Source organism: Lytechinus variegatus, chromosome 7, assembly GCF_018143015.1.
Source record: "Lytechinus variegatus isolate NC3 chromosome 7, Lvar_3.0, whole genome shotgun sequence".
Lineage (NCBI taxonomy): Eukaryota > Metazoa > Echinodermata > Echinoidea > Temnopleuroida > Toxopneustidae > Lytechinus > Lytechinus variegatus.
In genome coordinates this window covers 22,326,099-22,348,494 of record NC_054746.1, presented here as the reverse complement: position 1 = coordinate 22,348,494, position 22,396 = coordinate 22,326,099, and the positions used below count along the sequence as shown (strand labels likewise).

The 22,396-nt window shown below is 35.1% G+C and overlaps 1 protein-coding gene across 2 annotated transcripts in view; it reads left to right on the top strand.

Moving 5' to 3' along the window:
• LOC121418763 (3'(2'),5'-bisphosphate nucleotidase 1-like) overlaps positions 1–22,396 on the top strand; it is a 37,347-nt gene that overhangs the window by 3,638 nt on the left and 11,313 nt on the right. Inside the window, exons 1-2 of one of the 2 annotated variants that reach the window (XM_041612860.1) lie at positions 8,725–9,087; positions 19,016–19,117. In XM_041612860.1, coding sequence (XP_041468794.1) covers positions 8,947–9,087; positions 19,016–19,117 — 243 coding nt within the window. In that variant the 5' untranslated portion in view covers positions 8,725–8,946. Of the gene's footprint in view, positions 1–8,724; positions 9,088–19,015; positions 19,118–22,396 lie in introns of those variants that run through there. The other variant, XM_041612861.1, reaches the window with a different exon arrangement.

The window sequence follows — 22,396 nt, the reverse complement described above, 5'->3', positions numbered from 1 at the left end:
ACACTAACACTATATGTTAGATTTCTTGCCTAAACACTCGGGGTGTGTTCAATGTCGGTTCCCAAATTTAAGCGGCAACATGAATCATTAATTTTGAAAATGTGATTACAAAACATGGATGTAATGAGAATGTCCTCATGCAAGCATTCAAGGGATGAGCATTTGTTTCTTCAATCTCTGTGGAGAATCTGTAAATGTGATTTGTTTCTCTTTTGAGAATGATGGAACATTGCATTGATGCATTCCTTTAATCACGGATCCTTCTATAGATACATGTTTAATTTAAATAATGGAAAAGGATAACTTAGTAAAGGTTAGGTGTATGTAAATTATACAAGCCTATCTTTGAAAGCTTTCAAGATAGGCCTACAAAACTCTTCAAATCCTTCCAAATATTTTAAGAAAGTACATCCGGTTTTAAATCCAATTTACAATTGTTCATAAATCTCTTAATGTTGCAAAAAATAAACTCACAGTTAACAAGATATGGAATAATCCAAATCCATTCAGATTTACTTTTTAATTAATGTAAGCAGATTTTTATGTCTTCAATCAAATGGAATATTTTCTTTGATCCAGGTCATTGGGTTGCTATTCTTAGACTAATAAAAATAATCCATGTAATTTCAAAGTGTAGGACAAGCAGCTTCTGAAGCAACTTCATCTATAAATACTCTAAGAATTCTGCTTTTATACCTTTTTCTCATAAGCAAAATTTATCTCGGAGCTGTACTAAAGGTGGGGCGAAATTGCAAGTTCGCCCCATCTTAAGTTCATGGTTAAGCTGAGCCTCCTTCTTTTAGTGGGTTAAACCCAAGTGCAGTACGGGATTCTGTAGCCGCGCAAAAAAGCAAGGGTAGCCGACTAGCCGGGCAATTGTGGTGCTAAGGCATAAAAAGAAGGCTAGCTGGGTAATTGTGCTAAAAATTAAAAGGGGTCTAGCCAGGCAATTGTGGTGCTAAGGCATAAATAAGGGGGCTAGCTAGGCAATTGTGGTGCGATGGCATAAAAAGGGGGCTAGCCGGGCAATTGTGGTGCTAAGGCATTAAAAAGGGGGCTAGCCAGGCAATTGTGATGCTAAAAATGCATAAAAAGGGGGCTAAGGCATACAAAGGAGGCTTGCAAGGCAATTGTGGTGCTAAGGCATAAAAAGGGGACTAGCTGGGCAATTGTGCTAAGGCATAAAAAGGGGGCTAGCTGGGCAGTTTCGCCATTGTGATGCTTAAAAGGCATAAACGGGGCTAGCCAGGCAATTGTGATGCTAAGGCATAAAAGGGGGGCTCGCGTGGCAATTGTGGTGCTAAGGCATAAAAAGGCGGTTAGCAGGGCAATTGTGCTAAGGCATAAAAAGGCGGCTAGCCAGGCAATTGTGATGCTAAGGCATAAACAGGGGGCTAGCCAGGCAATTGTGATGCTAAGGCATAAAAAGGCGCCTAGCCAGGCAATTGTGGTGCTAAGGCATACATGCAAAAGGGGACTACATGTAGGTGCTCTCGTGAGAACAGAAACCCAGCTGAGGCAGGATTGCAGCTCCATGTATGCCAAAAGCACAAAGAAGACCAATTAACTGGGGTTACCAAAGATTGACTTTGAGGTAGACAATTTAGGATTTTTTAGCCCATGGAAACAGAAAAAAATATTGCCATGAGAAAAGGTATATATGTTTGTGGATCCAAAACTTGAAATAAACTGCCTGAGGAAAAGAAATGAAAAAGAAAAGAAAAAAACCAGTGACAAGATTATTTAATAGAATATCTTTAATCTTTTCTAACACTTTTCATTCATTTTCTTTTTGGTTTAAGAAGAAATTTTTCCTACATACAAAGCTAGGTGAAAATGCTAGATAAATGAAATGAGATGTATTCATATACATATTTCATCTGAAAAAGAAAAACAATTATCATAATGTTCTCATGAGTGCCCTAAATATTCTTTCCCATTTTGTGACCAGGCATTCAGCCATTTAACTACCCAGAATATCAACTGGGATTAATTTGATCCAAGGTCATCTAATGACATGACATTGTCTTTGGATGCCCCATTCATCAGCCTAAATGTCTCTCTTATTGGTCGTTGAGATTTTGTGTGCTCTTTTCATTATTTCTGCTTTTCAGTGTAATAGAGGGATACAGTGCAAAATGAAAAAAAAAGGAAAAAAAAGTGGCCTTACCTTTAAAAATATCAATTGATATTTAATAGTATCCCTAAATTAGACCCCAAAGTAACCAATCTGGAATAAAATTATTGGAAATGGTTTTTCAACTGATTTGAGTAGGTATGGGTGTCAACATTTACCAAAAAAAAGTTAGGAGGAATGCGGGTTGGGGAAAGTGGTTTTTTTCAAGGTCAAAGGTCAATGACCTTTTCATATATAGGGGAAGGCGGGGTAAGTTGAGCATAGGGGCAAGTTGAGCCACCAGTGACCAGCCCCAGGCCAATAATGAATGTGTCAGACATTGTGGTGGTGTCATGTTTTGATGACCCATAGCATAACCCCTAACCCCACCACATTGTTTTCAACTTTGAAACAAAAAGTAGTTTTTTAGAGGGAAAAATATGAATTTCAGCCAAAAAAGTAAAAAAGAGTGTGAAATAGATAAGTGCTTTATAAACACACACGTCTTTAAATATAATAAAGACATGATAACAATATTATTAGTCCAGGTATGGATCTTCATTCTTGTCATAATCTTTTATATGATGGATGCATAATAAATGTGTGGATACAAAATTATCGCACTAAGTTCGGACTGGGGTAAGTTGAGCCAAACAGCATGGGGCAAGTTGAGCCATGGTAATTCTTATGGTAATGTATCTTAAAAAACAAACAAACCATAAAAATCTATTGAAATGCTGGCTGAAAGGAGCAAATTTACATGACTGCTCTTTTCCTTTTAAAGGATGTTAGTATTTATAGAGAATTAGCAAGTGAAAAGGAATTTGACATGCTGGTTCTCCCCTCATACATTTTGTACATAGTTTTTGTGGCTCAACTTACCCCAGAAGGTGGCTCAAACTTACCCCATATATGGGGCAAGTTGAGCCATTTGACATCGTTTTTTTCAAAGGTCACGATGACTTTCAGTGTGGGGGTAGAAAGTTATATATAGGTGGAAAATATTTAAGAAGAATTAAATTTCAAGGCAAGGTACTTATTTCGACAAGATTATTAATCATATCAATTCTAATATGCAAAAAGCAAAAACTGTCACAACTTACCCCGCCTTCCCCTACAGATTCTTACAAGAAGATAAAATAGAATGAATTCAAGTACTTTGAATGGACATTCACCAATAAAATTCAAGGTCAACGCTTTTAAAAGGTCAATGACTTTTTTACATTATATATACCATATTGTATAATGGTATCTCTGAGATGGAAAGGCGCAGGTTGGTGATAATGGTGTCAAAATGCACCGATTCTTACCAGAAGACACCCAGAATATCAACTGGGATTAATTTGATCCAAGGTCATCTAATGACATGACATTGTCTTTGGATGCCCCATTCATCAGCCTAAATGTCTCTCTTATTGGTCGTTGAGATTTTGTGTGCTCTTTTCATTATTTCTGCTTTTCAGTGTAATAGAGGGATACAGTGCAAAATGAAAAAAAAGGTGGCCTTACCTTTAAAAATATCAATTGATATTTAATAGTATCCCTAAATTAGACCCCAAAGTAACCAATCTGGAATAAAATTATTGGAAATGGTTTTTCAACTGATTTGAGTAGGTATGGGTGTCAACATTTACCAAAAAAAAGTTAGGAGGAATGCGGGTTGGGGAAAGTGGTTTTTTCAAGGTCAAAGGTCAATGACCTTTTCATATATACTGTATAATGGTATCTCTGAGATGGAAAGGCGCAGGTTGGTGATAATGGTGTCAAAATGCACAAATTCTTACCAGAATATCAAATAAAATTAAATTAAGTACCTAGAATGCACATTCACCGATAAAATTCAAGGTCAAAGCCTTTCAAAGGTGAATGACCTGTTTTACATTATATACCATACTGTATAATGGTATCTCTGAGATGATAAGGTACAGGCAGGCGATCATGGTGTCAACATGTACAGATTCTTACAAGAAGATAAAATAGAATGAATTCAAGTACTTTGAATGGACATTCACCAATAAAATTCAAGGTCAACGCTTTTAAAAGGTCAATGACTTTTTTACATTATATATACCATATTGTATAATGGTATCTCTGAGATGGAAAGGCGCAGGTTGGTGATAATGGTGTCAAAATGCACCGATTCTTACCAGAAGATCAAATGAAAAAAAAATAAGTACCTAGAATGCACATTCACCCATAAAATTTAAGGCCAAAGGTCAATGACCTTTTATACATTATACACCATATTATATAATGGTATCTCGAAGATAAAACGGCGAAGGTTGGTGTTCTTGGTGTCAAAATGCACAGATTCTTGCATGCAGGAAGATCAAATAACATAAAATTAAGCATCGAGAATTCACATTCACATTTAGAATTCAAGTACAAAGGTCAATGTCCTTTTTAACATTAGATAATGATAATGGTATCTGAGATAAAACACCGCAGGTTGGTGATCATGGTGCCAAAATGCAAAGATTAATATTGTACAAGTAGATTAAACAACACTAAAATCAGTATAAAGAATAAAGTTTCACCCTTGAATTCCAAGATCGAATGAAATATTATATATCTGTATGACATAAAAATAACAAACATTTATTCTAATGTTATTTGTGATAATGTAAATAAAGATGGCTAATTTGTAATGTAAACATGGAGGTTTCATAAATTCTCTTGAGATGCTAATGCTGCAGGACAAAACTTCATATCTGCTCTCTAGCTGCCGTACGTCACCCATGATGCTATTTCTACTAGGTATCAATTTGTTCAAGGATCATGTATTTGGTCCAGAACAACTTATTGTTATCATGCACAAATTAGGCATATAATGAAATTCAATAGGAGATAATAGCTTACAAGTACACATCCATCGACCTAACAAAACTCCTACAGCACCACTTTCAGTTCTTGAGGATCAAGCTGTGCAACATATCAGTAATAATATAGATCCTGGTCTGATCATGGACCTATAGGTCCATGGTCTGATATCCCTTGACAGAACATAAGGCTTTCATTGAATGGACCAGATCAAAGTCCTGAAAATGTCAGAAGGTTTTCAAGAGTTTGATTACTCTTTGCCGAAATTGAGACACATTACTTCATTTACTATGACCAAAGCTGCAGCTCTAATGATTGCCTTATTTTAATTCTTCATCATTGTCCCTGGCTATATGAAAATGTTCTTGGATGATGCCTATCATTTTCATTTACAGATTAAGTTATGGTTTATAGAATTGATTGTAGCATTTGAGGTTTAATAGTGACCTATTGCTACAGAGAAATTAGTACCTTGATTTAGATTTATAAAATGCATATCTAAATGCTGCTACTTTAGACAACTTCACCATTTCAAATTATATCATACATGATTTTTTTACACTTTTGGCAATGCATTACTACAAAATAGATTAAAAAGTGCTATTTGATCTCAATTTCACCTCGAACTTGTATTTTGACATCATCATTGGTCAATGAATCAACCATTAAATTTCTGTTCATTTTCCAAGGAGTAGTCTTTTTACCATCAGAATCATTATATGCCACAATCAAGTTATCGACCTATTTACTTAAATACCCTGCTGTTATTGACATAGTTGATTGAGCTCTAACCCATAAATATATTTTTTCATGGCAATTATTTATCCTTATTTCAGAGTAACATTTTTAAACAAGCAAGTTTTCATTACAAATAGCTATCTTTCTTTCTAATATTCACAAATAAAATGTGAATATAATGGATTAATTTCGTTTTTTTTTTTTTTGGGGGGGGGAATCATGCATGGATATATAAATATTGTTATTAACTTTTGACCTTTGACTTTGGATACCAAAGGCGAAGGATGATTCTTTATTATTATCTTGTGCCTTTTTATCTTCTTGCAAAAATTGCTTTTTGACACCAATATCACCAACATGCAGCGTTTTATCTCAGAGATACAATCATACGATATACATGTATAGCCTATGTAAAAAGGTCATTGACCTTTGACCTTGAACTTTATGGATAAATATGCATTCTGGGTACTAATTTTATTTTATTTGATCTTTCTGTAAGAACTTCTGCATTTTGACACCAAGATCACTAACCCGCGCCATTTCATATCAGAGATACCATTATACCGTATATGGTATATAATGTAAAAAAGGTAATTGACCTTTGAAACGCTTTGACCTTGAATTGCATTGGTGAATGAGCATCGTATGTACTTGATTTTATTTTATTTGAACTTCTTGTAAAAATCTGTGCATTTTGACACCAAGATCACCAACCTGCGCCTTTTTATCTCAGAGATACCATTATACCGTATATGGTTATCATGTAAAAAAGGTCAATGACCTTTGAAAGGCTTTCACCTTGAAATTTTTTGTTTAATGTTCATTCTGGGTACTTGATTTTATTTTATTTGATATTCTGGTAAGAATTTGTGCATTTTGACACCATTATCACCAACCTGCGCCTTTCCATCTCAGAGATACCATTATACAGTATATATGAAAAGGTCATTGACCTTTGACCTTGAAAAAAAAGCACTTTCCCCAACCCGTATTCCTCCTAACTTTTTTTGGTAAATGTTGACACCCATACCTACTCAAATCAGTCAAAAAAACATTTCCAATAATTTTATTCCAGATGGTTACTAATTACGGGATACTATAAGGCCTGTCAATTGGTTTAATAGTTTGTTGTTGTTTTTTCTCCCAAGTTGTCCGTCATGAAAAGGCTGAACTGTTATTTGACCATCCCATTTCTTCTGTAAGTTGTGAGATTCACAAAGGAGAATAAAAGTCAAACATCGAGTTTTACCTTTGAGTAAGTGGGCCAATCTTGTGTTGAAGGTTTGATTTATCTCAGTAGTTAATGGAGTGATGATAGTATGTGAATCACTCACTGGGGGAAAATAATAAGCTGCTTTCTCTATTAAGCATTCAACTTAGGGAAAATCCCTAATATACAGAGTGTACTAATCAAAAAGTTTATATTCATGTATTGTGTTTATTTTAGAGTCAGAATGACATAAGCTCATTGAAAACCATTAAGTCACACAATTTCAATCAAATGGGTTTGTCGAATCCCACTTGAAATAAGATTCTCTGTAAACAAATACATATTTTTGTCATTTTGGGTACGTCATACAAGGTTGATATGTCTTACAATTTAACCCCCCCCCCTCAACAAAAAAAGAAGAAAAAAAACGAAGACAATTAATATTGCGATTTTTGTGTGTAATCGCGCTTGTAACATACCAGAATGCTTTACTGTATGCAGATTATTACCAAGCAAGTTAACAGATACATATCGATCCCTGATTTGGCTCACTTATTTTGATACATGTATTGTCAAATCTCTGTCATAAGAAAGTGCAATAACTGTATTTCAATATTATACTCAAGTATCGTCTTATATTCAAGTATACAAAAGTGCAGCATTCATTGGATGTTTCTTCAGCTTTTAGAATTTAATTGAGAATTTTTTAAGCTGTTAGAATTCAAATAGCTTTACAAATTTAGTATTTGTATATAAAGCTACAGTGATTACATCTTTAAAATTGTTTGCTCATTCCATGTTTTACAACAGCTTTTTCTAAAAACTAGACAAAAATACCCAGATATTTTATTTATATCAATGTAAATCTTGAGTAAATCAGTAAATTTATCCATTAAAATACATTTTCATTTTACATCCTTCACTTGATTATTATTTTTACCGTGTTTACATGTGATCGGCTTTTGGTTCAGAACCAAAAGCCAATGCAGAATCGGCTTTTTGTTTATCTTGCACCGCGTTTACACGCTGTTACAGCTCGCGTGTCAAAAACCTGAAATGATACGCTCACCAACAATATACGTCATAATAAAGACAACGCTGGATCCGTGCACTTACAATTACGTCACAATGGTAAAGTAAATGAAATGCGCACCAATTGCCAATGCAGAATCGGCTTTCTGTTTACATGTAGTAAAAAAGCCAATTCTGCATCGGCTCGTGGTTCTGAACCTTCCACTTTGGTGGTGCAAAATTGCCGATTCTGCACCGAGAGCCAATGCAAGTTAATCGCATTTACACGTTATGAAAAAGCTGATGCAAAAGCCGATCACATGTAAACACAATATTTATGACACAAACATTCACATTATCTCAAATGAATTGGGGTAGTGACATCAAGGAGATATCAGAGGTGATATCTCCTTGGTGACATGCACCTTTGGTGGATTAACCAAAACTAAAGATACATGTAGGCTTTCAACATTTGATATGATTTGCTGGCTTAATTTCTTAGTTTATTCAAATAAAGTTTATTAAGCTGGCTTAATTTCTTAGTTTATTCAAATAAATCTCATATCTGGATAGATTAACATCCTATTTGTTCCAAGAGTTTTAAGAGACATCTGAGTTTTGAAATGGGCGTGTCTATCTTGTGATACCCCTGGCCTGGGACAGCCCATTTGAACCTTAGTTCCCCTGTGGGAAGGCCCTGGGAGTGCAGCTGTCATAGTTAACTTTTAATATCTGTGTGTTCCCCTGTTACAAGCTTGTAATCGGAGGAGGAGCCTATATACTACTATAACTTTTAAAGGAACAAAGGTCAGGTTGGGGAGAGCAAACAAGTGCCATAGCTCTGGATGGATAGGTACACAATAAATTGCCGTAAGTACCAGCAAGCTTTGTGATAGTGTTCGTACACAGTCACTCAGACAGAGGAGTGTACATACCCGACCAGCACGAACCATCATTCTTCAAGGCGTGTTTGGGACAAGCAGTTTGGAAACGCTCATCCTTGTAGTGTGATCTTGGCTTCCTTTTGATAGTGTAGGTGTTGAAGGTAAAGATGTCCTCGACGGCAGCAGCATCAGGTGTGCCTCTGCTCATGCAGGTGATGTCAGCATCCCATGCTATAGCCAGTAGGGCGGGGATGATCATTCGAGATATCATGAAGGCTGGAAACCTTGGAGTTGTACTCAAGAACCAGGTGAGGCAGATGTACAGGTTTTGCTATGTCATCCCAAGGGGTTATGGCTCACGTATGTGTGTTGATCTTACTGCTGCATTGCCTACTGTACACGAGTCACATCCCAGTATTTCACTGACTGTGCATAGTAAGGCCAGGCCCAGTATAGACTTCATTGTCATAGTGTGTTCAATTCATTGCACATGATAAAATTTATCTGGAAATATATTCAAGTTCGCAGTATCGTTTAACATTATAAAAAAATGGTTTTAGGACCCCCTAAGAAGTGAAGCTCGTTAGTATCATGGATACTATGGTCAACAAATGTCATTGACATTACCGATTGTGATAAGTGCATGTACATGTTCACAGCAATTTAAAATGTTGCAAATACACACATGGGAAGGAAATGTTGTTTCATGAACAAGTTTTTCCACATTTATTAATTTTTGGATTTTTTTTAAAGTATTTATTGAGAATATAAGAACAAATGACATAATCAACACAAAATTACAAATAATTCAAGAGAATTATGACCATACATACATGTAGTAATGAATGTATTTTTATTTACTGTATATCTGTGCATAAAGTGTACAGACAGAGAATGTACAAAATTCAAACCTCCATTTTTTAAAATGAGCAGAAAGTTGACCTTTCTTTATAGTAATGTTGTATATAAATTTCTTTGTAATAATGCTCATTATTAAAGTAAGGTTCAAAGTATTTTAAGTCAGAAATATAAATTTGCAAAGATAAATCAAATATTGTAACAATATAAAATGTATGATATAATAGAGTCCCCCTGAACACCGTCTGACAAGACTATATTTTTCTTTTCCTTCTGATGATTAAATCAACCATTTTTTGCCACAACGCTGGTATTTGAGGACATGAATTAAACAATAGCAAGGACATTTATGGTGAATTGGTAAAATTTGGAGCAAACAGGAGAATCTTTTCTTTTTATACAGTATTAAAAAGAAAATCGTCGAGGGCTATCACTCTGTAAAAAAGGTTTTGTAAAGAAGTGTAGACAGGTATCAATTGTGGTTTGAGATTTCTCATAGTAATTTCATCCCAGACAGGGAAGTTCAAGTTAAAGTAATCATTCCACCAAGAAAAATGAGATTCAGGGAGAGGGACTTCTAACATTGTAAACAAATTTGGATAGGCTGCTTACATTAATTAAAGTTACTTGATAGTCCTTGTAAAAATGAACTCGCAATTCATGTCTGCATGAGAGCGAATTTCATCTTAGATTATGAAAATTTTGTCATGTTTGTTCTTTTTATTCTTTTTAGGAAGTGATTCATCCTTTTAATAATAAATTTACTAATAAATGTTTATTTTTACACAATGTTTTTTTATTTAGTAAGGGCAGGGGGTGCATACACCCTTGGTACCACTTTTGGTGCAAAAATTAAAGTCATATATTTTATAATGAAAGATTGAAAATTTCTTAAAGAACAACTCAAGAAGCTATCGCATTAAGAGTTGGAAGTGTATTATTTTCCATTACTTGCTTTTTATAGTGATTTTCCTTTATACTGTTTACAGTATAGTATAATTATGAGGGGGGTTTATTGTCTATGATTGTTTGCTGATAAATCTATATAGATTGAAAAAGTGATTTGTTGTAAAACAGTGTTTCTACAAGAAAACAAGGGACATCCAAGACATTAAACGTGTTTATCTTGAATTTTATACTGAAAGTGAAAATCACTCCAAAGACTTGAGTTTTGAGAAATATGCTATACTGTACATGTACAGTAGTTGGCCTGCTCTATCTGCCACCTGATTGTTCTTACATGTAGATTTTTCATATCGGAAGGAGTTCTTGTAATTATGCAGTGATTGTACGTGTACATGTACATTGAAATATTAAGATTGGTTCTTCAAATATCACTGTTGAAAAACAAGATAATGTAAAACATGCACACAAAGTCAATACTTTGCCATGAGTTAATTGACTAAAGTTCAACAAGTTGGTGTTGTTTGAACAAGTCAGGTTAATTTCCTTAATTTCTAGACTTGTATGACTGTGTTATCTGTAAGTCATCATCAAATTTACTATTTCACGAAGTTCACCATCTTAATATGAAACTTAAAGTAAACTTATGAATCTTTTTTTTTTCGGGGGGGGGGGGGGGATAGAAATCTTGTCAAGACAATCTTCAAATTTGATACATGTACATCATACAAGTATGTAGGCCTACTTGCTGGTGGTGACAGGGGAAAAAATGAAGCAAAACAGTTTCAATCATTGATTTAAAAATATGTAAATATAATGAGCACAATTGCTCGATTGTAGGGACAAGCCCTTGATATGTCATGACACAAAGGTTGTCTGAATTTTAAGCCTACCAAGGGTTGTATTAAACTGTGTATTGTGTTGCATTGAAAGTGAAACCATTTGCTTTTGTGCTAGACTTGTTTTGAGACCCACTTGTTGATTGAAGTTTCAATCAGGGTATGCGTCCGCAGACTACACAACTCCTACTTGATATTTGTATTTGTAGATGAACTCAGCATATTTCATATTTACAGATCTCTGTATTTATTATTTGCAGAACATTTTTTTAATAATTGTCAAGAAAAAAGAATATTGACTGTTGAAGTAAGGTACATACATGTACATGCAGTTGATAAAAAAAGTGTGTGTGAAAATCCCTTCTTCATGACTGTGTTCCAGCCCAAGGTTCTCTTCAAACATAGGCGGCGGGAAGTGGGCGGGGGGGACCTGTCCCCCCTAAATTTTTTGTTGAGATCCTTTTTTTTGCATGTCAATTTTGTTTCCTGCGCCCCCCCCCTAACTTCAGGTGGACCCCCCTAAAATTGTTGTGGTCCTCCCCTATAATTTTGGTTGATAATGATAACCTTTTTTTTTTTTTGCTTGTCAAATTTTTTACCTGTGTCCATCCCAAAATTTCAGGTGGACCCCCCCTAATTTGTTCGCCTTCTGCCGCCAATGTTTTCAAATCATTAATAAGGAAATTTTTGTCGTTTTGTAGAGCTTCAAATTGTACCTCAAACATTTTCTCATCAAGTTCATAATCATTATGATGAAGATATATGTAGGCTTGAACCCGCGCTTATTTCATATTTATCCAAGATTTCAACGAGGGGGGGGGGGGGTGCAGAAGGAAAAGTGAGCTGATAGCTTTCAAATTTTTAACAAAAGAAAAATCACTCAAAAAGGTTGTAATTTGCTACAAAACGAAAACTTGCATAAAAACTTGACAGTGACACCCACTGCCAAGAGAAAAAAAGTTACTTCCCAAAGGGATGACAGGCTCAATTTATAGATCCTTGCCCCTTTCCAATCTGCACCTATTTAAATTCACTGTACATATAATACTGTTTATTTGTTTTTGTGCATCACTATACATGTACATGGAAGTCATATTTCAGAAATCCCTCCTGATATTCAAGTGTTGCTGATGTTGTTTAATCAGGACTGTATTCAAGTTCAAGACAATGTAGCAGACATACGGTCACAGCAAGTCCATCATTTCATACTTTCATTAAAAAAAATGGCAGGTCAAAATATGGGTAGCAAAACATAACAAAATATAATAAAGTATAATTTGCAGTTCACAGTGTGATGTAGCAAATTCCATTTAGATGTAATAATCACCAAACGATACCAAATTTTTATAGGATGTACATAAAATTCACAATATCATCCCTGTAATTTACACATGCATTATGATGCATACCCCTCTTAAACACTTTTGGAATTAATCATTCATCTGAACAGGAAATTAATACCATTTTGCTGGCACCCATTACCTTAGTCTTGTGTATGTTATTGAATAGACTTGCTGGTGGAGTAATGCCAACTTTCAAAATCCCTTGTAGTGTTCAAACCTGTACTGCTAGAATTTGAATATTATTAATAATGATATTTAAATTCTAGCAGTACAGGTTATTTTTTGAACCCATAACAGTTCATTCCCAAAAACTAATATTACGAAATTATGCTTACTTTAAAGCATCTTCAGCTTTCAAAGTGTGAGCTGAGGTTGAGTTGATAAGGAAATAAAGAAGCTTTTTTGGGTTTTGCTTGCTGTTATGGATGTGACCCATAAACTAAACAGAAAGAAAAAAATGGGGGAATAATCTTTGTTTAAAAGACTAAGATCGATAAGAAATTAAATTAAATGAAATATCTTTGGTTTGATGTATAAACATTTGCTTGAAATATATTTTTGTAACCATTCTTTTCCTCAGTCGTTGGGCTATATGTATTTCCTGTATTTTTTTTCTGAAAAGTTGGCCCCATTGTCTCCATTTTTCTGTGATGTTACACAGATATCCTATCCTTCCAACACTGTAACCTGTACCTGATGATTAAAAAGACCCTCCTTTGATTGGCATCTTTTTATAGCACTTCCTGTTCGCTAAATACGAGAAGAGCGATGAAGTCATGGCTACTCCTCCATCTAGGCATTATTTTTAGACAAATTGTCAAACATTATTTTAGATAGGATGGATGCTACTGGTAATGTTGACAGACAGTGTGTGTAGCTGAAAGGGTGTGTGCTAAATGGGTATGTTGACATTGGAATGGGATACATACAGCAGCATGCATCCCCATTCACGCCACTGCCGCCGTCACCGCTGTCGCATCCTTCAGTTCGGCAAAGGACATTGGGCACTTTTCCATTTGAATAGATGGTGCTGTGAATACTGTAGCCGAAGCAATTGGATGTATTTTTAGCAAGCGTGTCTCAAAATATCTTTTATTACTATCATGCTGTATTTGTAATGAAGTGTTTAAAAAAATTGATTCAAACAAGGCTTAGAATTTGTCCTTGTATGAACATTAAAAAGACAGTGGCTAGAAGTTTTATGAAGACAAGGGCGCAACATTATGATCAGAAGAACGTAAGGTCATTACTGAAATCAGCTTCAAGTACCTATATTATTAATAGCCACTGTCATTTTAAGATATTTTTCCAAAAATGCTCAAACCTTAATTGAAAAACGTTGAACACGTTTAGTATCACACAAAAGACAGAAGCTATGATCTTGAATTTGGAGATAATTTTGTCCTTTTTCTCTGACCCACAGAACACTGAGTGATTATGATATTGCATATTTTTCACATAGACAGGATCTGCAAAAATACAGGCTCTGTCTCCAAAGTGATGATAATGATTAAGTTATGTCTTTGTCATTTTATTAATTTTCAGGATTTTGTGTGTTTTTTAATGCTCATTCCCTTGGGTGGCAAAAGATTGTTATCATCTATCATTAGAAAAAAAGAAGTTATTCCGAGTGAAACCTGTGATTTTATAAGTAGTGAGAACAAAGAGGAGCAGAGGAAAAGAAAGGGGGGGGGGGGGAAAGACGAAGAGTATTACTGGAGAGGTCTGTTTAGTGTAACTTTATGACACCCTTCTCACTACCTTAACAAAACTAGTTTATTGGAAACTAGTTAAATGTGTAATGAGAACAGTCAAAGCGATCTTGGAAGGAATCTTCCAAACCGTTTCATAAAACCACCACGCGATGTATTTTTCCAGATCGCTTTGCCTCGTTAAACTGGTTTTAGCGTAAGTGAGGACACAACCGTTCTTTGGGGAAGCAATCTTTGCATGTTTTATTTGCGTGCTAATCTTTACACTGTACATGTAGAATGCCTACGATGCAGTTTCAAATTTTGCGCGAAACGTTTTATCCCATAGCAGCAAGATTGCTTTTACGTGAAGTGAGTTTGATAGCCACTTTCGGGTGATCAAATGGGAACGCTAGCACAGCGATCTTCCAAACTGGTTTCCTGATCCAGTTTCCAATAAACTGGTTTTAGAAAGCGTAATGAGAATGGGTTCTATAATACACTCACAATTCAATTGAGAAAAAAACTATTTCACATTTAGGACATCATAACCGTATCAAAATATCCTGGTGCAATTGCTGGTGGTTTTCAACTTTTTATACTCTGAACAAATTCAAAGCTTTCATTGTTTATTTTCAGATTTCGTTCAAACTTTTACCATTCCACTTCACTAATTTTCCTCTCTCTTTCTTTTAAAAACAAAATCCCTTTTTGTTGGAATTCCTCTTCATATCTGTTGATAGACCATCGAACACAACATCTTCATTTACATATAACGTTGTAAACATTCCCTTCATCACTTTCTATATTTCCTTCCAAGCTGCACAAATATTTTTTGAGTGTGCAATTTGCATTGCAATGGTTTCTTTATTTTCAAATGCAATTTGTTCATTCTTGAATTCCTCGGTCAGGAAACAGGAAGACCCATTCAAAATGAATTCATGTTGTTTAATGACGTAGAGTTGTCTTTCAGTTGCTTATAGGCATGAGCACATTTCAGTAAGGTTTTCCACCTCTCTCTTCCCATATTCCGCCGGTAAACAGTTGTGTACATGGAGCAACTATCCCGTGGTTATTTTTGGCTGTCCCTTTCCTTTCATGTAGAGACGTAGGCATCGCATTGTGACGGCTAAAAATAGACCATCGTAGTAGTAGACTGGGAGCCCAAATGAAAAAGCTTTATTCACGATGTGAGTTCACGTAGTAGTGTTGAATTACCAGTGCTCAGTGGATTTTTTTTCTCCCCCTTCCCCCTGAGCTCTGTATATGATTATGAACCCAAAATAGACTTAACTTGGTATGCTAGATTTGTACTCAAGATGTATGCAAGTTACTGAGGGAGTATGCTTCTCTAGTATTATGCACTATTATATGCTGTCACAAACATACATTTAGAGGTTTACAACTAGTGCACACATGCCATAATCATATGGCATATGATTGTGTAATATACATTAAATATCTGATGGAAAGCCTTTTAGTTTAGATACTACCCTGTTTGATAGCACTTCATGTTTTTAGCTTTATACAGTACATGTTAGGTATCAAGCTACAAGTGTGTAATTCAGTATACTTCATTTAATGTTATGAATTTAGATTCAGAGGTTCATTATTGAGTAATGAGAGTAATTTTCCCAGAGGGGTACATGTACAGTTATGCCACTATTTATCAGAGATAAAACTCATCAAATACTTTTCATGATGTGCTGGTCATATTTGTATATACTGTACATGCTGCATCTCATGTATATTCATGTGCCATTTAAATGCACACATTTCATCTATGTGTGCATTTATCCGACACTAAGATGACATGTATATATATATATATATATATATATATATATATATATATATATACATACATATACATATATATACCAACCACTTCTAGAAATATCTTAATATACATGTAAGTTTAACCTAGATACATTACATACTGTGCGTACCCTGGATATTTGGATTTAGCATTGAAAAAATGGAAATTCAACAGGTTTTGTCACTTTTGACAAATAATACGTCCACATCTACTGTAGTAAGCATGGTATATAATGATCTCTTTGAAATGAAATGTCTGTTCAGTTTTGTATTATTAAACTGAAATGATTAATGAATCCATGAACATGAACACTTTATTAGGCTAATACTACATGTAGTGAGTCAGGCATTCATAGTGAATTGCCATTTTAGCCAGGTGATGAATTCATCAGTAGACTACTTTATTGATTTAGTCATATTGTTCAAGCGTGAGTGATTGTTACTGAGTGTTTGAAACTAAAGCCCAATAAGAGCTTAGGTAAGTGCAGTATTTTGACAGTCAACATTGTGTAATCCTATTGTCAAACAGTAGAATTCTCTATAGTGATTTGCTGTAACAATCAGGTTGGTAGCAATATTATATGCATGCAAGAGTTGAGACAAAAATCTGAAAACCTGCAATAAAACAGTCGCATACATGTTAATACATTTCTAAAGAGTCCTCTAAACTCCTCTTTACAATTTAAATTAAAATTACAGCTTAACATGTGCACTTTAGTTTGAATTATGCTCATGTTTATAAGGACAGCCCATGAGTAAGTGGTAGTCAACTATGGATTTGAAATATTTTGTCATGACTTTTGTTTTTCTTCCAGTAATGTTTAACAAGTATTTTCTGAGATCTAAAATAACTGCAATTTTCTTGCTTCCAACTGAGACAATTTTAGTCTGCAGAAAATTGTCTCCAAATAAGTTTGAGAATTCACAGTAGTCTGGCTCCCTTTTCATGCCCAATTGAATCATTTCACATACCATCATGAAATCATTATTTTCCTGCTCTTACTCCCTCAAAGCCAACAGGATATTTCTGTCCAGCCTTACCATCTATTTTTGTCGGCTGTTCTATAAAAAGCCGCAAAGGAAACACCGTAGCCACGGCAGCGTGTTTTAATTTTAGCTCTGCCATTTCTAAAATTAATCGGGGATCCGAAACCTGATCGACGCTGCTATTTTGGGCCAATTGACGTCACTGCTGGTTCCCGTGGTGATACGTGATATCATCAGAGGCAAGCCGCTTGGCCGAGTGATAGGAAAGCTTCTGCTCGTAGAGCATCTGCAATAACAGCACTTATCCATTCCCAGGCTTCTCCGTACACACACAGTGTTCATCCATACACTCGTGTAGGGATGTAGGATGGGAGAAGATGGGATGGAGAGATGGAGAATGGAACAGTGTGTGAGAGACACACTCTCAAAGACATGCAGACTGAGGGGAGGGATAGAGAGAGAGAGAGAGAGTGGAGGAAATTCATCTAGGCATGAATATTCGTAGAAGCTGACGATGATGGTGACATGCACTACCCTCTGTACTATTCCCAGGGTTTTATACTTCCCTTAACCTGTTACATCATATATGGGTAGGATGATTATTAGACGCTCTGTATGGATCAGGGCAATATTACACTGTTCCACTTTCTATAAATACTTGTATTCAATATTTCAGGGTATCTGTGCAGTTGAAAGGAATGACACTGGACGGTAGCAGCTGATTAAAATGCCCAAAGATGTGTGAATTCATTAAGAGAGGGCCTTTACCATTGTTTGTTCGTTCATTCCAACTATTCATTTCATTGAAAGAACAAAAAAGGGTAACAAAAGAAGTCTTCACGGCATTGTCATACAAATTTTTAATAAAATATGCAGATCCAATTGGACTTGTGTACTGTAGCAAAGCAAACAATAGCTGCACGCACTTAATATGCAAATGCGCAGTCATCCAAACTGTTGTATCTGCAATACATTGACTTTGCACATGGAAGAGAAATATGTTTTGCTTGATTGCGTGCATTAAAATCCTGGTCAGGGTTGTTGTATCCCCTTTGCCATTTTTGTATATTGAAAATCTAAACTGCTCAAATCAAAATTTCAAGAATGTAGCTCTTTTGCGATATTCTCTCGGATTCTTGGTTTTGTGTAAAAATAAAGTTACCAATGTCAAGCAATTATATTGGTATTTCCAACCATTGTGAGGTTGGGGAACAAAGTGTGTGAATTAAAGTAAACTTTGAAGTCAATTTTTTCTAAAATGGTTTTGCTCTGTCATATGTGTGGTATGACCGTTCGGATGACTGCTGACGATATGCTAGCTGGATTCTGTGGAAAATGTGTTTTACCAAAATCATTGAGTCTCCAACAGGTTAATTGGAATGAAAGTTCTGTAGTTCTGCACCTATATGTAGCTGGCTGATAATATTTCGCTTATGCTTGTAGAACTTGAATAGTTACTGTACTTAAAAAATTCCAAAAATGTGAAAAATATCACAAATGTAATTTCAAAACCAGTGTTACCTGTCAAGCAGATGGTCTCTGTTGGTGGTATCCTGAGTGAAGAAGTGTCTCCAGCTTGTACATGTATTTGACCTTTCTGTTGATTTCTTTTGTAGTGTTTGCTTACATGTACATAAGCTTATTTAATATCTAACGATATCTCTCATAATTTCAAAAGTATGAATGTTGTCTGATATGTGGGCTCATTCAAATGTAGTGAACAAATGATTCAATGATTCTTTGTGTGATGAAGGGATTATAAAGTTAATTTTTTTTGTCCATCCTTTTTATTTACAGCGAGAAGATGACCCACAGACAGAAGCAGATCGAAAGGCTCAGCGGTGTATTGTATCATCCCTTCAGACCCGTTTCCCTGGGATCACTGTCATTGGTGAAGAGGTGAGTTTATTCTCCACCAGACCAGTCTCTTGCAGTCCAGTCTCCACCAGACCAGCCTCCTCAATAGGCCAAACAGGTTGTTTAAACACACAAGCTTTCATAATATTAGACCCTTAAAAATTCAGATTTGTGTATTCTATTTTCTCATTATTTTATCCCCTGAAAAATATAAACCCTATAAACATGCCCCTATCAAGGAATTTTAGACCTCCCGGAAGCCCACAATACAAATGAATGTACTCGATTTTGGGGGGGATGGGGAGGGGCTTTTTTCTTTAATTTCTTAAAATATTTGTTCTTATAGTGGTTTTTTGTCTCACCTGCATAGCATATGAAATGTGGACATGGGGATTAACAAGTATCACTGACTAGTCTTAGGTCACATGATCAAGGTCGAATGTCATTTAGAGTCAATGAACGTAGTATTGAATCATTATATGAATCGTGTTTTTTGTGAATAATTATTTTTTAGTAGTTTTCAAAGTCAGCACTGCTGCTATATTGAATCGCATTATGCAGGTGAGACTGGCAGAGGCGCTTCACTTTGTTTTACAATTGTTGTAAATTTATGCACTCAAAAAACCTATCACATCCATAATACATGTATATTTCAACCTTAAAAGCATTCCTGTTTACAAGTATATTTTGTTATTGCTGAGTAGCCCCCCCCCCTGCCCCAACCCCTATTTGGCTAAAATAAAAACTCATGATCATGATTAATACTCTAAATCCATTGTCATCTAAGTCTTTATTGCAATCAATTGATTTGTATTACTTTACATTACTTTGTATTTTGTTTTGAATGGAAATGGAATAAAGAATTGAATTTACAAAAATGAATTTGTTATTTCCATGAAATAATCTATTGGCCAATCCATATTTTTTTGACAATTGTGTTTCGAATTTGGCAGCTTTTCATGGCAAGTTTTGGGCTGGCCTAGATTTTCCAGCTCGTCGGTAGCTTGCAAAGTGACTACCAGGATATTTCATTAACTAAACTAGCTTTGTCTAGAAATTTGCATCTTTTTTTTCTGTTCATGCTTTTCTGGTTGTCATGCAAATAGATATACTCGACATGAAGAAGAAAGTTTATGATATATGATAATAACCAAAATGTACTACCAAATTATCAAATTTGAATAGAATCCTTGATAAAAAAAGATGGTATTTTAGTATCTTAATCATGGCAGCTCAGGTCCATCTTAGGGCCTTTTCACATGTAAATCTTGAAGCATCATTGTAATGATGATTGCTATTGTAATTGTGACTGTGATTAGCGTTCCTGATTCTAATCATGTTCTAGTTTGGTTTCACACATGCTAAATATTTGTCAGCCTTATTTTTCACTGGAATCGTTCAAATTACAATTTTTTACTGTGTGAAAGGGCGGTAAATCACCTTATCATTTATAAAATGACATGGTTGGACATTTGATATACTTAAGTGATTAGGATTATGAAAGACATTCATGAATGTGATACTCTACTCAAGATCTTTAGCTAAAGAGTCTCATTTCATATAAAAAAAAAGGCCTGGCTGGTCCCCAAGCAATGACCTGTCAAAATTGGCTAGAAACTGACACTCTTATAGCTTAATGTCCTCTAGAAAGTCTGTTGCAATGTGGTCAAATATGTAATTGAGCAATAAAGAAGTACTCCCCGTACAAAGTTCATGCCATATCATCTAAATTCTTGTTTTTGTTTTTTAAAAGGTCAAGTCCACCTCAGAAATATTTTGATTCGAATCATTAGAAAAAAATCAGACAAGCACAATGCTGAAAATTTCATCGAAATCGGATGTAAAATAAGAAAGTTCTGACATTTCAAAGTTTCGCTTATTTTCAACAAAATAGTTATACGAACGAGCCAGTTACATCCAAATGAGAGAGTCGATGATGTCACTCACTCACTATTTCTTTTGTTTTTTATTTTTTGAATTATACAATATTTCAATTTTTACGAATTTGACGATTAGGACCTCCTTGCCTGAAGCACAAAATGTTAAAATAATGGTATTCCACGTGTTCAGGGAGGAATGAAACTTCATTTCACATGACAATGACGAGAAAATAAAAATATTTCATATAATAAAATACAAAAGAAATAGTGAGTGAGTAATGTCATCAATTCTCTCATTTGGATGTAACTGGCTCATTCATATAACTATTTTGTTGAAAATAAGGCAAAACTTTAAAATGCTATAACTTTCTTATTTTACATCCGCTTTTGATGAAATTTTCAGTGTTATGCTTGTTGAAGTTTTCTCTTTTTATTCAAATCAAGTTTTTGTTTGGGTGGACTTGTCCTTTAATCATTCAAACTCTATACATGTATTTGTGGTTTACTCTTGCTGTCCATCCAAATCGGGATCTAAATAATCAATTTGTTGATGACAAATTGGTAATTAGATCATTTTCTTCTGTACATTCAATTGAATCAAGCTCGAGTACTTATGCAGTTTACCACATCTGGAAAATTCCCTCTCATACAAGATTGCCAATTGCTGAAAGATAACGGAATGGCCGGGAATGTCGAAGCCATTTACGGGATGGAAATAGAATGTTCTTTCTCACCACTTTACGGGGTTAAAAATAGCCTGTAGTGAGGCCTTGGCAGACCTTTACACATATAGATGATTGCATGAATTCAAATGAAGTTGAAGTGTGGTGGTAGGCTTGTAAACATCTCATTAGAATTTCTAGATGGGACTCCAGCAGCATCCAATCAGTTTGAACCGACACATTTCTATGCGAAGCTGTGTTAAGTGTTGTATGTCAACAAACTAGGAGCATACAGATCTTTACACGTACCTCTGTACATTGGGATGTGACCATACGATTTGTACCCAATGGTGAACTGAATCGTGATATGTTTGGGTTACAAGTAAACAAGCTTGAAGGTTTTTTTTAGGGAGATGGGTTGTTAAGATAAATTCTGTATACTGTATAGCTCCACAAACTGCTCTACATGGAGAACTATATAAAGCAAAAAAATTTAAAAGGATCATTTCAATCCCTTCGCATATCAAAATTGCATTAAGGCCAATTTGTAAAATATGATTCATGTCTTTATGAGGTATCATGTATTTTAAGTAATTACTGAGTTAATAATGGGCCTAATATTCATGACTACGCTATGTGTCAGCTACGTTTTAAAATATTTGTCCGCTTGTTTGATACTCTCTCTCAAGTTCCCACTATTCTCTGAGGGGAGGGGTAATCCCCTGTTACTTGCAGAGTTATTCTACAATCTGTTGGTAGCAGCTAGAGAACTCTTTCCC